Source organism: Dendrobates tinctorius, unplaced genomic scaffold (assembly GCF_039654945.1).
Source record: "Dendrobates tinctorius isolate UK_male_01 unplaced genomic scaffold, ASM3965494v1 ptg000006l, whole genome shotgun sequence".
Classification (NCBI taxonomy): Eukaryota; Metazoa; Chordata; class Amphibia; order Anura; family Dendrobatidae; genus Dendrobates; species Dendrobates tinctorius.
In genome coordinates this window covers 12,372,779-12,386,625 of record NW_027361674.1, presented here as the reverse complement: position 1 = coordinate 12,386,625, position 13,847 = coordinate 12,372,779, and the positions used below count along the sequence as shown (strand labels likewise).

The 13,847-nt window shown below is 45.0% G+C and overlaps 1 protein-coding gene across 1 annotated transcript in view; it reads left to right on the top strand.

Moving 5' to 3' along the window:
* Positions 1-13,847, top strand: part of MTHFD1 (methylenetetrahydrofolate dehydrogenase, cyclohydrolase and formyltetrahydrofolate synthetase 1) — a 122,795-nt gene that overhangs the window by 85,068 nt on the left and 23,880 nt on the right. Inside the window, exons 20-23 of the mRNA XM_073570761.1 lie at positions 40-151; positions 400-539; positions 7,635-7,676; positions 11,068-11,168. Of these exons, the coding sequence (XP_073426862.1) occupies positions 40-151; positions 400-539; positions 7,635-7,676; positions 11,068-11,168 (395 nt within the window). The remainder of the gene's footprint in view (positions 1-39; positions 152-399; positions 540-7,634; positions 7,677-11,067; positions 11,169-13,847) is intronic.

Sequence of the window (13,847 nt, the reverse complement as noted above, 5' to 3'; positions counted from 1 at the left end):
AACTCTTCAATTACATGGATTTTATGTGTTTTTGAACAGGGAACTCCCGTGTTTGTTCACGCCGGACCTTTTGCCAACATTGCACATGGGAACTCCTCTATTCTGGCTGATAAAATCGCACTTAAATTGGTTGGACCGGAAGGATTTGTCGGTAAATATCCCATTCCTGGAAATGTGGGGAAACATCTATTGAGGCTTCTTTCTCATGTCCCAAGTTTCACAGACCAGTCGCGGATCTCTTGGCCAGAAATCGACAGCCTCATAGTATATATGAGGCTGTTAGGTTGGGTCCTGTTGTTCTGGAAATCTCTTTCCAGCCATGGTTCAAGAAACTCAAACATGTGAAGGCAGGCTGAATTTGAGGTTGTAACCCTGCTTACGTCATATATTGTCTTGCAGTGACCGAGGCCGGCTTTGGAGCCGATATTGGAATGGAGAAGTTTTTCGATATCAAATGCAGATATTCTGGTTTGCGTCCTCATGTGGTGGTTCTGGTAGCTACAGTGAGGGCACTTAAGATGCACGGGGGAGGTCCAACGGTGAGTGCTGAATTTTCAGTACAGAGAATACGTGCAATTTTACAAGTAGGTTTTACTGCCCCCATACATCTCAACTGGAAACTTTACATATAGTCTTAATTTAAAAACTGTACCGTATACTGTTTACAACTCCTATGCAACTTATGCATCTCTGTGGTTACAGACAAAAAGCAAATCCTGTGTGTAGACTGATACTCCACTAATCCTGATATTGTGTGAACTGAATTTTTACTATAGAAAATCCATCTGGTGCAGGAAATCAAGTAGGATCGCAGTACACAGGGTGCATTTGTAGTTTGAGATGCAAGTTTTTAATCATTTTTTTAATTAATTCCAAAGTTGCTCAATGTTTCATTTCAGAAGCACTGGGACAGTAAAGGAAGTTGGCTGTTAATTTGAACGTATTTTTTTTTTTTTTTTTTTTTTTTTAACCCCTTTGGCATTTGGCCATTTTTCATTTTTGCACTTTTGTCTTTTCGTCCCCTGCTTCCAACAAGAGCTTGTTTTTTCGAGTTCATTTTAATATATATAATGTACAAAAAGAGGAACAATTCCAAAAGGGGTGAAATGCTGAAAAGGCATCTATAGTTCTGCCATTTTGGGGGTGGGCTGGTTTGTTCTTACATTTTTCATAAAAATGACATGGTAACATGGCGTATAGGTTTGTTTTTTTTTTTTTTAAATATTTTGGTGGGTGAAAATAAAATCAAAACTTTGCAAAAGAAAAAAAAACTTTAATATTTCCATCAATGGTGGTGTGTGAGACCTTGTTTTTTTGAGTGGTGAGCCGTCCTCTTTATTTTTAACCTTTTGGTGTACAGTTGGTGTTTTGATCACCATTTATTGCTTTTGGAACAGTTGACGTTTTGATCGCCTTTTATTGCATTTTTTGTGGGGAAGGTGCGGTGACCATAAAAACAGGATTTTTAGTTGCTTACCATAAAATCTGTTTCTCTGAGCCTTCATTGGGGGAAACAGGAAACCATGGGTGTATGCTGCTGCCACTAGGAGGCTGACACTATGCAGAAAAAGTTAGCTCCTCCTCCGCAGTGTACACCCTACCGACAGGGAGTAGGATGTTCAGTTAGTGAGAAAGCAGTAGGAGAAGTAATCTTGAGATGAGATAAAAACACAGAAAACACAAATCCACACTGTAACAATGTTATGCAGTAGCCGAGCTGTTCAACTTGGGAGGGTGCTGTGTCCCCCAAAGAAGGCTCAGCGAAACAGATTTTACGGTAAGCAACTAAAAATCCTGTTTTCTCTATCTCTTCATTGGGGGACATAGGAAACCATGGGACGTCCCAAAGCAGTCCCCAAGGGGAGGGAACAGCAAACAACTCCAATCAGGACGAGGAAGTCACCCTCTTCCCCTGCAAGGTCACCTGCGAGGTCTTTTACCCCGACCGGCACTTGCCGAAGCTAGGCATGGGCTCTGAAGAACCTGTGGAGGACATATCATCGCACTGCAGAGGTGCCAGACGAAGGCCCAAAGAGTACCGCCAGGAGGACAGAGTGCATCATACTCAAAAGAACGCAGTCCTTTCTGAGCCGGCAACCCTACTAATGCCGACCAGATTCCGCGAGCAGACGCTGACCTGGAGGCCAGAGGACCTGTACACTTCAAGCCGGAGCTTGATAAGTATGGTTGCGGTGGCAAGGTAGCCTGATGCGAGAGCGTCACAAAGTAAAAGTTCGAGGCGGACGAAAGAAAGGGAATTCAGAATGATGGAGAGTGGACCCTTGATCCACAGGAAGTGCACCACGGCTGCTACAGGCTCTGTGAGACCCCAAGGGTGGTTGAGAGTCTGAAAGGACAGGCTACCATCTGGAAGGAAAAGGAACCCGTCCGTTGCAAACGCAGATATTGCCAAAGTCCTGAAGAAATCAGGACCTTTATAAGAGCTTCATGGAACAAGGGAAAATCATGCGATTCACAGGAGGCAAATGCTGAACGAAGAAAATTTCTTACTGAGAAAAACAAGTATGGACTCAAAACTAGATCCTCAAAGTCACGCTGAGGAAAAAAGCACTGAAGAATGACGATGTTTAGCCTGAGGAAGGAGAGCGCTTGTCCTTCCGGTGACCTCACCAATGATTTGGCCTATTGGAGCCACATGGAAAGAACGGAAAGTTGGTGAGGGACTTCTTTGGGGATAATTTCGCTCGTGAAACCGAAAGCCAAATGGAACCTTAGATAGGAACGATAGGTGAAAACCCATGTCTCCATGCAAGAAAAATTTTTGGACAGTGAGGATGGTCAAATCTTCCGACTGGTGTCCAGAAAGAATGCTCTGATGAGCAAGCTAGGCCACGCGGCTATAGAATTTTGCCAACTACAGTGTGAATTTGCCGTTGGCATCCCTGAGGGATACACTTCTGGGAGAGGAAGGACCATAGTGGTGGAAAATTTGGGACCGGAGGGTTCGCAGCCACAGAAGTAGTCCAATTTTGCGAAGCACTCGGGAGAAAAGAGATACACCGAGGCGCCCCCTTGTTTGGAAACGGCTGAAGTCCGTTCTATGAGAAAATGACAGGACCTGAGAGCAGTCCACTGGGAACCTGCTAAAGAGTCGAACACTGGAAACGTACTGAATGGCACCTGGGAATAACCTGGATCTCATCGTCGCGATGTAGGCTCAGGATGGCTATGAAGAGACAACAGATTGCTCGACTAGGCAGGTAGAACGAAGGCTACTGGATTACTTTGAGATCAAAAGGAAGATAAACCCATCATTCAGGGATGAGGGTGGATATGGAAAAAATAGTCCAGCCGGACTTAGAAAAGAGATTAGTCGAGCAAGGAAAGTCCATGCAAAACATGGACTATGTCAACTGTAAGGAAAGTTGGCTCTAGGTAGATAAAATAGACCCCAGAGGACAACTAGGCTGACAAAAGGCAGGTCAATCCGTATGACGATGTAAACGACCAAATCCATCCTGGACCCTCTGGAGCAAGGGAGGGGATTGCGGTGAGTAGACCCGCTTACCTAAGTCTAAAGCCCCCGTTACACATAGCGATATTGCTATCAATATCGCTATAACGTCACTGGTTTTGTGACGTAGCTGCGATATTGCTAGCGATATCGCTATGTCTGATACTTACCTCCAACCGGCTCCCCCGCTGCTCATCGCTGGTCGCGTGAGAACATCCTGGACCATTTCTCGTCGGGCGCTTCCTGTGGCGCCGACGAGCGACACGTGGACGCGGGCGGGAGGACGTCAGGATCGCCGCGTCTGACAGGTATGTAGCGACCCCCGACTGCTGCTATGTCGCTGGTGAGATCTACCTGTGTGGCAGCTCACTAGCGACCACTTAGCGATGCACCAGCGATCCATATCGCTGTCGGGATCGCTGGTGCATCGCTAAGTGTAACAGTACCCTAAGACAACACGCCCGAGGATAACAGGGAAAAGATACAATTCTAGCTGAAGGCAGAAACGCGTTATCACCAGACACCTCTTTGGATCCCAGACTGGAGCAGCTTTCTACCCTGGTCGATGCTTGCGCAGAGTCAGATTCCACTCTCGTCTGAGGTGGGATACATTTTCCAGTCACGGTCAGAAGTTACCTGTCTGAGCTGCTGGAGGCTTTACCTGGCGTCTGTAAGAACGAATAAGTAAGTTCCGACAGATAAGGAGCTTAGGCATTGTGGTAGCTCGAAGGCCCTTAGGACAGACTAGAACTTACAAACTACTATTGGCCAAACATTAAAGATAGACTTAACACCTGTAGTAAAGATAGCCTGCGGACAGTACTGTAAACTGATCAGAAGGTGTGGCAAAAGCTCCTGTGGGGCTCGCACATAGGGTCCAGAGCATGCCGCAGTAAAACCGCGACCATCCGTACCTGACACGAAAGTGTCTGACCCACTTGAGGGTGGAGAATCAAGTTATGTTGCTACCTAGATCCGCTCTGTGGTACAGAGATCCGCTCCATTTGGACATGGTAGTGCTTACGTTAAACTGTTAACAAACCACAGATGTTGTTAACAATGAAATATGCATCTGAAAGGTGTGTTTGACTCACCTGGATGCGGCCTGTAACCGCAGCTGCAGCCAGTCAGGAGCAATAAATGCCGGCACCTCACCACGAGTGGTGATTAGACGGGAGCTTAGGCAAAAGCTGCAAAAGACCCAGATGAACGCGAAAGAGGAGGCTCCTGACTCAACTGAAATGGGACAGTAGAGCCGGACCGGTGTAATAGATAGACCTCGGGTACGTTTGAGTCACCAGAAAGACGGCATGTATTGACTAAACATATCTGGTAGAGGCCTATCCAAGTGCTCGATAAGAGATATAATACTGCTGCAATAGAGCGCGAGGAACCTGAAGGCGAGAGCGTTTAACTCGCCTGAATACGGTACAGAACACCAGTACCACTGAAGCAGTCAACCCCAAACACGTCTCCACAGTAATACGGCCGTTTGAACTACTGTACCTGGAAGGTGGTGCTTCTGAAGCCTGTATAGCGGATATAGCACAGCTGCTATCGGCTCTAAATATCCTGTGAACAAATCAGCGTGGAGAGAACCCGGAGAAGGGAATACGAGACAGCCATTTCTGTGTTGCGGCGCAGTCTAGGTCTGGATACCTGATGACATTAGGTAGAATAACGGCTTCACGTGTAGTAAGCCGTACTACGAAGACTGTAGTAAAGTAGATTCTGACCAGTCGATTCTTCTGACGGTAGAACATTAGGCCTGGGATCAGAAAGAGACTAACTGCACTCTCTGTTGTGCACCATGGTTCCAACCTCTGGACCAGCGAGTTGTGGTCAGCTTCTTTATCCACTGAACCACAGTAGACATTTGCCAGGTAGCACGAACTTCTGTCCAGCTGGAAGGCCGGCCCAAACACTGCAGACGTGAAGAGATAGAAGCCGCACATTATTCTGCTTAGAGCAGTATGAAGCCAGCGTCCGGAGGGGGCTGCAGAAAAAAGGAAGGGCGAGTACCTGTGATCCGTAGATAAGGGAGCAGATGCTATGCCAGGGCTCCAGCACCTTTATGTGTGAAGCAATTGTTGAGTGTTGCTCTGCTGAAAAAAAGGCACATATCTGCAATAGCCGAAAACACAACAGCCATGTGACAAAATCAGATCTCCGATGGAAAAGAACGTGCGAGTGAAACCCCCTACCAGGCCAACGCCATGCAGCAAATAGAGAAGACAGCAGCGTGGCTCTCCAAGCCTCTGTGTGCTATGCCAGACATACTGATGCACTAGAGACCGTGCGGCAGAAGATTACAATTATGCCAGGAAAATACACGATTCTAGAGTACTGTTACGTCAGTGACTGTACAGTTCTAGAGTACAATTACTTCAGAGACTGCACGGCTCCAGAAAACCATTACGTTAGTGACTGTACTGCTCCAGGGACTGTACGACTATAGCGCATTTCACATGAGACACAATAGCTAAGATGGATCCTCTGCTCCATCACTGAACCTGCGGAAAGTGTGGCCCTGCTTAATTTTACTATGAGGGGCTTATACTCCGCATTGTATCTGATTCGGCTGAGGGGAGATAGTGCCTTCACCGGACAGGACCTAACCCGTGTCCCACGCTGGGAGAATACGACCGCTGTGGTGGATGCTGACACAGGGAGGATGCCGAAGTCCAGGAAGACATATCTCATTTTGTAACTGAGAGAAGAGGAGCAAAACTGAGCGGTGACGAGGACCGCGCTGCCCGCAGGCAGGACAGAGTCATTACCGGTGTGCTCAGGGCCCCCACCTACCCGCCTTAGACAAGGGCGCGCTGTGCACAACTCCACTCTGCACAGCCCGAACGGGGGCGGAGCCAACCGTCAGCTCTGGGGACAGAAAGATGGCGGCGAAGGATATTCTCTCTGCGCCGCAAGGGAGGCCGGGCGGAGCTTGCGCTGGGTGCAGGGAGCGGCTGAGGGAAGACGGGCGGGAAAAAAGCCCGCCCGAAACAAGAGGACGAGGGGCGGGGGTACCGAGGAATAGGCCGCAATTGAAGCTGGGGCCTAGATTAGACCCAGGAGACCGCCGACGAAGGGGGGCGGCGCGGAGGCCCGAAAAATTCTGGAGTTATCACCTGGATCCTACCAGAAAGGTAGTCTGGTGCGGGGGGGAAGCGGTGGGTCGGGAGACCCACGCTGAGGAGAGCAGGCTGCTGCCCACCTTCGCCTATTCTGCTGAATAGGGTACCAGCTGGGGGAAGCCTGAAACACACAGCACTCGGCGAGCGGTGATGAGGGCTTTGCCGACCTCGGCAGGGAATGAGCTCCCCACATGTGCGGCAGGAGAGCAGCCAGGGAGAGGAGGACTCGGCCCGATATAAGCCGGGCCTAGACTACTGGAACCTAGGGGATTTCCTCTTCTTTACCTATCTTCTTATGTTTACCTCTTCTCCCTGTTGTGTCATACGTCCGGAAACATGTTGCAGGACGTCACATCTCATCCAACTAACAGGCTCTGGTGGGCGAGTAGTTGGGAGACGAAGGGCCAGGACCAGGTATGGATCACCTATGCACCCTTCTGTGCTAGGGGTTTGGGTCCTGCCGGCTAGACGTATGAGGATACAGGGTGGCTACACACCGTACTCATAGTCTCTTTGTGGGAGTACAGTTGTGACTTTTCATACTGTATCCCTCCTGGTACCTGAAAAGGAACGACGCACATTGAGGTAGGTAAGGGTCTAATGAAAGACCTGTGTCCACCTCCTACTGATACTAAGCTAAACTGAGCATCCTACTTCCTGTCGGTAGGGTGTACACTGCGGAGGAGGAGTTAACTTTTTCCTGCATAGTGTCAGTCTCCTAGTGGCAGCTGCTTACACCCCCATTGTTTCCTGTGTCCCCCAATGAAGCGATAGAGAAAGGTGTGTTTGCAGAGTAATATATTAAGTGAATTGCCATTTAATAGACAGGTTTGTTGAAACAAGTCGAATAACCATTGCGATCTACATAAATTTTGTACCGTTTGTTTCCTTTTTTGAAGATTTTATTTTTTTTTAGGTTTCAAAAAATATAGTAGAAATGACATCGTAGCATTGGGACGAATATATCAGCAGCTGCTAAATATACTCTGCATTGAAAAGCGCATTTTTTTTTTTTTTCTTCCCAGGTTACTGCCGGAGTCCCATTGCCCAAGGAGTATATAGAAGAGGTGAGAGCCTATAAGTGGCTGTTTTCTATTGCTGCCCTATAAATAGACAAGCGAGGGATTTAGTCATTTGCTTGTGTTCTGCACTGAAGCGCTCCCCGCTGTTGTGCATTGTTTGCCCTGAAACAAGAGCTGTATTCACATGAATTTCCCGTGCCTGAGCCAGGTACTGATCACTATGTTATGAGTCCCCCTTCCTTCTCTTGACTCATGCTAATGTTCGAGAACGCTGCCAGTCAGAACTCGGGAGTCGAGCTTTGGCGTTATCAGGGCCGTAATCCTTTCTGTCTCCTGAAGCGAAACATTTGTGTAGCCGATCGGCAGTCGTTTAGTTTAATAGCTCCTGTAAACAGACCTACTCCTCCTCTATGCCTCCATGTGGCTATAAAGATCTTCATAGGATGATGTGCTGCCAAGAGCGATGGTGGTTGTTGTTGTTGTTTTTTTTTTTTTAATCAAGCTGAAAAATCATTTCACCCGACAAACATATCGTTCCACCCTACAAACGAGTGTCTTGGATGGTCGGCAGTCTGTTTACAGGTCAGATAATTGGGAAATACGTATTCCTAGGATCATTCGTTTACTGGTCAATGTAAATGCAGCTTCTGCCATTTTTTAATCATAAAATAGTCCAGAGCTGTATTCACAGTTCTGCAACTTTACGGCGCTTAATTCTCCCATTACTTCCTGCTTCTTCAGTGTTTACAATATGGGATGACTTGCTTTTTTTTATTCTAGGCTAAAACAAAATTAGTTCAGGTTTTTACTGATATTGAATTACAAAACAGACCAGAGCTGTATTCACAGTCCTGCAGTTTCCTGATCTCATATCTCCTATTGCTCCCTTCTTGTTCAGTGTCTGTAATCTGGGATAAGGCACTTTTCTTCTACGCTAAAACTAAATTAGCTTTGGTCTTTTGCTCTTATTGAATTACAACACAAGACAAGAGCTGTATTCACTGTTCTGCAGATTCTAGATCTCAAATCTCCCATTGCACTCTTATTTTTCAATGTCTGTAATCTGGTATGGGTCACTTTTTTCCTCTAGGCGAAGACCAAATAAGCTCTGGTCTTGTACCAATACTGAATTACAACACAGTCCAGAGCTGTATTCACAATTCTGCAGTTCTATATGCACAATTCTCTAAATTTTACCTGCTTGTTCAGTGTCTGTGATCTAGGATGTGTAATGCTTCTCAAATGAAATAACCACTAGTCTTTTACAGAATTTACACTCTAGTCCAGAGCTGAGTTTATAATTCTGCAGGTTCCTGAGCTCAGTTCTGGTGATACCCCCTGCTTGTTCATTGTATGTAATTCGGGATGGATCAGGTCTGGTGTAGTAACTTCAATTAGTAAACTCTTATTCCATCAAAATACAGAAGAGCAAATTGATATCTTGTAGGAGTTTAGCCAAGCTGGACACCTAAGCAGCCATATTACTTTATTATTGAGCTCAGACAAAATACTCCAAAAATACTCCCAATTTCCTCAATCACCCATACTTTTTTGATGTCTGCAATCTGGGATGAGACCCTTTTCTTTTAAGCTGAGACAATATTGGCACTGATCTTTTCCTGATACCGATTGCAAGACAGTCCAGAGCTGAATTCACAATTCTTCAGGTTCCTGAATTCAGTTCTCCTAATACCCCCTGAGGTCATTATGTGCAATCTGCATGGGTCATTTTTTTTTTTTTTCAAGCGATAAATAAATTAGCATTGGTCGTCTACTAATACTGAAATCTACCACTGCCCAGATGCATTCACAATTCTCCCCATTTCTGAGCTCATTTCTCCAAATATTCACTGCTTGTGCACTATCTGGCATGGGTCATTTTTTCCTCAAGCAATGAATAAATTAACATTCGCCTGAAACCGAATAAAAATATAGTCCAGAGCTGTAATTACAATTTTTCAGATTTCTGAACTTATGTGTTTCCTAATATTTTTTACTTTTTCAGTTTCCATTATCTGGGATGTGTAATTTTTTTTTTCTCCATGCTAAGAGTAAATTATCACCCGCCATCTATAATCCTGAATTATTACACGGTCCAGATATATGGACAATTCTCCCAAGTTTCTGAGCTCATTTCTGCAATTATTCCCTTCTTGTTCACCATCTGTAATCTGTCTGGGATGAGTTTTCCTCAGTGCTATGAATAAATGAGCATTGGTCTTCTACTGATCCTCAATTAAAATACAGTCCAGTGCTGTACTCACAATTCTACAGGTTTTCTGAGTTCCGTCCCCAAAGTGCTCATTGCGTGTTCAGGATCTATAAAATGGATGGGTCATTTTTCCTCCAGGTTAAGACTAAATAAGCACTGGTCTTTTACTGGTAATAAAAATAGAGTATAGTTCATAGCTGTGTTCACCATTCTGCAGGTTTCTAAGCTCAATAGTCCAAATATTCAATCCTGCTTGTTCAGGGTCTGTAATCGGGGATGAGTAATTTTTCATAGAAGCGATCATTAAATTAGCACTGGTATTCTGCTATTTGTGAAGCACAAAATGGTCCATAGCTGTATTCACAATTTTGCGGGTTTCTGAGCTCAATTCTTAACCCCCCCCCCCTGCTTGTTCACAGTGTAGATGGGTGCACTACTTCATATAAAACTGTGCCTTTTAATACCTGTTAGCATGGCGGTGATTAGGCAGAATAACATGTGAGCATGGCATTCAGGCCTTTGTCGTATATCATCCCTTCTCCTCCCACACAAACGGTGAGATAGCTGCTTGCGTCTGATTCCCTGACAGCTGCATGTGATAGCGGAGCGACCTTGTAATAAGCAGAAATGAATCCCCTTCTGCACACGTCAGACACCGAGCAATATTCCGATTTACGTTTTAGCGGTAACTGTGAAAGATTAAATGTTTTTCCAGCACCTGGAAAATTTGGCATCTGCATTTTCACGCATAAATAAGTGTCTAACAATGTGCTGCTGTGTGAAAATGGTGAAGAAGTAATATAAAAAGTGTACTAAAATGTTGCACAACCATTATTCCATCAGTAATGCACCCAAAAGTCCACAAATTCTCATGTTCTGGCACGTGGCACCCTGACTTACCAGAGGATATGGAGTGCCCTGATCATGGGTTTTCCAAGTAATATTTCTGGTTGAACGGTGGTCATACAGTAGTACCCCAATTTTTCTGATAGGTTGGGACCCTATAGGAGGGACACCCTATTAGAAGATATTTACAGCAAATAATGAGTATTGTTTGAGCTTTAAAAAAGAGGTATGCTTTTTTTTTCCAGAGTTTTATCTGTAATTTGGGCTAAGCTGCAGTACCTAGACATCACCTATGGTCAGGTGTGGCGTTATGATTTACACAATGATGGTTATTAAAATGTAAGCATATATACTGGATACTATGTTTCTCTGTCTCAGAACTTGGAGCTGCTGGAAAAAGGCTGCAGTAATCTCAATAAACAGATTGAGAATGCCACCATGTTTGGCGTACCTGTGGTTGTCGCAGTTAATGCTTTCAAGTAAGGACCATTATTTTCACCATTTTATTGTACCTTTCACGCAGAGGATAAAGAATGAACTTTAGTTTTGATAACAGCTCACCTCCTCTCTGTATAATTAATGATAGCACCTCTATATACCGTAGATAACACAGGAATCCACCATTAACAATAAGTGATGTCACAGCTCACCTCCTCCTCCTGTACAATGACTGAGAACACCTATATACAGTGGATACCACAGGATTCAGCATTCACAATAGGAGATGTCACAGCTCACCTCCTTCTCCTGTACAATGAATGATAACAGCTCTATATACAGTAGATAACATAGGGTCCATCATTCACAATAAGTGATGCCACAGCTGACCACCTCCTACTTTACAAGGACTGATAACACCTCTATATACATACACCGTCCTTGTCTGCATGGCTCCTCATCCCTGTCCTGGTATGCATGGCTCCTCATCCGTATCCTTGTATGTATGGTTCCTCATCAATGGCCCCCATGAGAAAAGCATTAAAAAAAAAAACCTCCTACTTGCCTTCCCTGCACGCCCTCGCAGCATCTTGTTCTGGCTTCCAGCAGCTCCTGCGGCCGGGCGATCACGTATCCCAGCTCATTAAGGTAATAAATATTCACCTCTCTCCACTCAGCGGGGGACACATGATCGCCCAGCTGCTGGAACAAGATGCTGCGAGGGCGCGCAGGGAAGGTAAGTAGGAGATATTTTTTTTTTTTTTTTTTACAGAAGCTGGCGACTGCGGCTGTAACTGTGAGCGCTATAAGAGAAATGAATATTCGTTGCCAGTGCAGTGAATATTAATTTCCCTTCAGCAGCGGGCACAGTTACAGCCGCCGGATCCTACCTCCTGTGACATGCTGCTCCGCCGCTCCCCCTCTCCCGGCATCTTCTGTCACAATGACTTGTGTATAAGCTGGGGGGGGAGTTTTCAGCACAAAAAAAATGTGCAGAAAAGCTTGACTTATACACAAGTATATAAGGTAACTATTTTTAAACAGTGGGCCATTTTCTATTACCTTCTCTTTTGTTGTTTTGTATGATTATTACTAATGGATCTGGATAAACTAGTAATAATGCAGCATTTTTCCCTCTAGATCTGACACAAATCACATAAAATGGTATGCCTGGTTAAAAACCCATAACTGACAAACAACTAAAACGAGCATAAAAAATGCCATAAAAACAGCACACCAGTATTTGCCTCTAATGGGTGAAAATATAGCATACATACACCCTCGCTATGCAACACCCCAATGTATTAAACACAAGCCAGTACTTCTATCCTGTGTTGACCAAGCACAGTAAAACAAAGATGATGTATAGTAATAGAGAATAATTAAAAAATCAATATGCATATCAAATAAGGAACGGTCTCTCTCTGCAATGAGGAGGCAGCTGTGGTTGTTCCCTAGGATTTCTCATATGTAGGTACAGGAGGTGGTCTTCAAGCCCACAGTCTCCCAGTACCGGGGATTTAAATGAATCTCCCAGCATGTTTCCTCATTAAAAGCTTCATCAGGGGAGCGCAGAATGATGTCTGTTCCTAGACTGCATAAATGTATAAAGTAGATTTCTCCTGTTTTAATGAGGAAATGTGCTGGGATATTCGTTTGAACCTTCGGCTATTCGGAGACTGCACCTGAAGACCCCTTCCTGTACTTACATATGAGTGACCCTAGAGAATGACCCCGGATGCCTCCTGACCAGGCTTATCGGTTAATGTGACCTAATTAAAGGTTACAGTTGTGGCCAAAAGTATTGACACCCCTGCAATTCTGTCAGATAACACTCAGTTTCTTCCTGAAAATGATTGCAAACACATTCTTTGGTATTATTATCTTCATTTAATTTGTCTTAAATGAAAAAACACAAAAGAGAATGAAGCAAAAAGCAAAACATTGATCATTTCACACAAAACTCCAAAAATGGGCCAGACAAAAGTATTGGCACCCTCCCTAATACTTGGTTGCACAACCTTTAGCCAAAATAACTGCGACCAACCGCTTCCGGTAACCATCAATGAGCTTCTTACAATGCTCTGCTGAAATTTTAGACCATTCTTCTTTGGCAAACTGCTCCAAGTCCCTGATATTTGATGGGTGCCTTCTCCAAACTGCCATTTTTAGATCTCTCCACAGGTGTTCTATGGGATTCAGGTCTGGACTCTTTGCTGGCCACCTTAGAAGCCTCCAGTGCTTTCTCTCAAACCATTTTCTAGTGCTTTTTGAAGTGTGTTTTGGGTCATTGTCCTGCTGGAAGACCCATGACCTCTGAGGGAGACCCCGCTTTCTCACACTGGGCCCTACATTATGCTGCAAAATTTGTTGGTAGTCTTCAGACTTCATAATGCCATGCACACGGTCAAGCAGTCCAGTGGCCAGAGGCAGCAAAGCAACCCCAAAACATCAGGGAACCTCCGCCATGGTTGACTGTAGGGACCGTATTCTTTTCTTTGAATGCCTCTTTTTTTTCTCCTGTAAACTCCATGTTGATGCCTTTGCCCAAAAAGCTCTACTTTTGTCTCATCTGACCAGAGAACATTCTTCCAAAACGTTTTGGGCTTTTTCAGGTGAGTTTTGGCAAACTCCAGCCTGGCTTTTTTATGTCTCAGGGTAAGAAGTGGGGTCTTCCTGGGTCTCCTACCATACAGTCCCTTTTCATTCAGACGCCGACG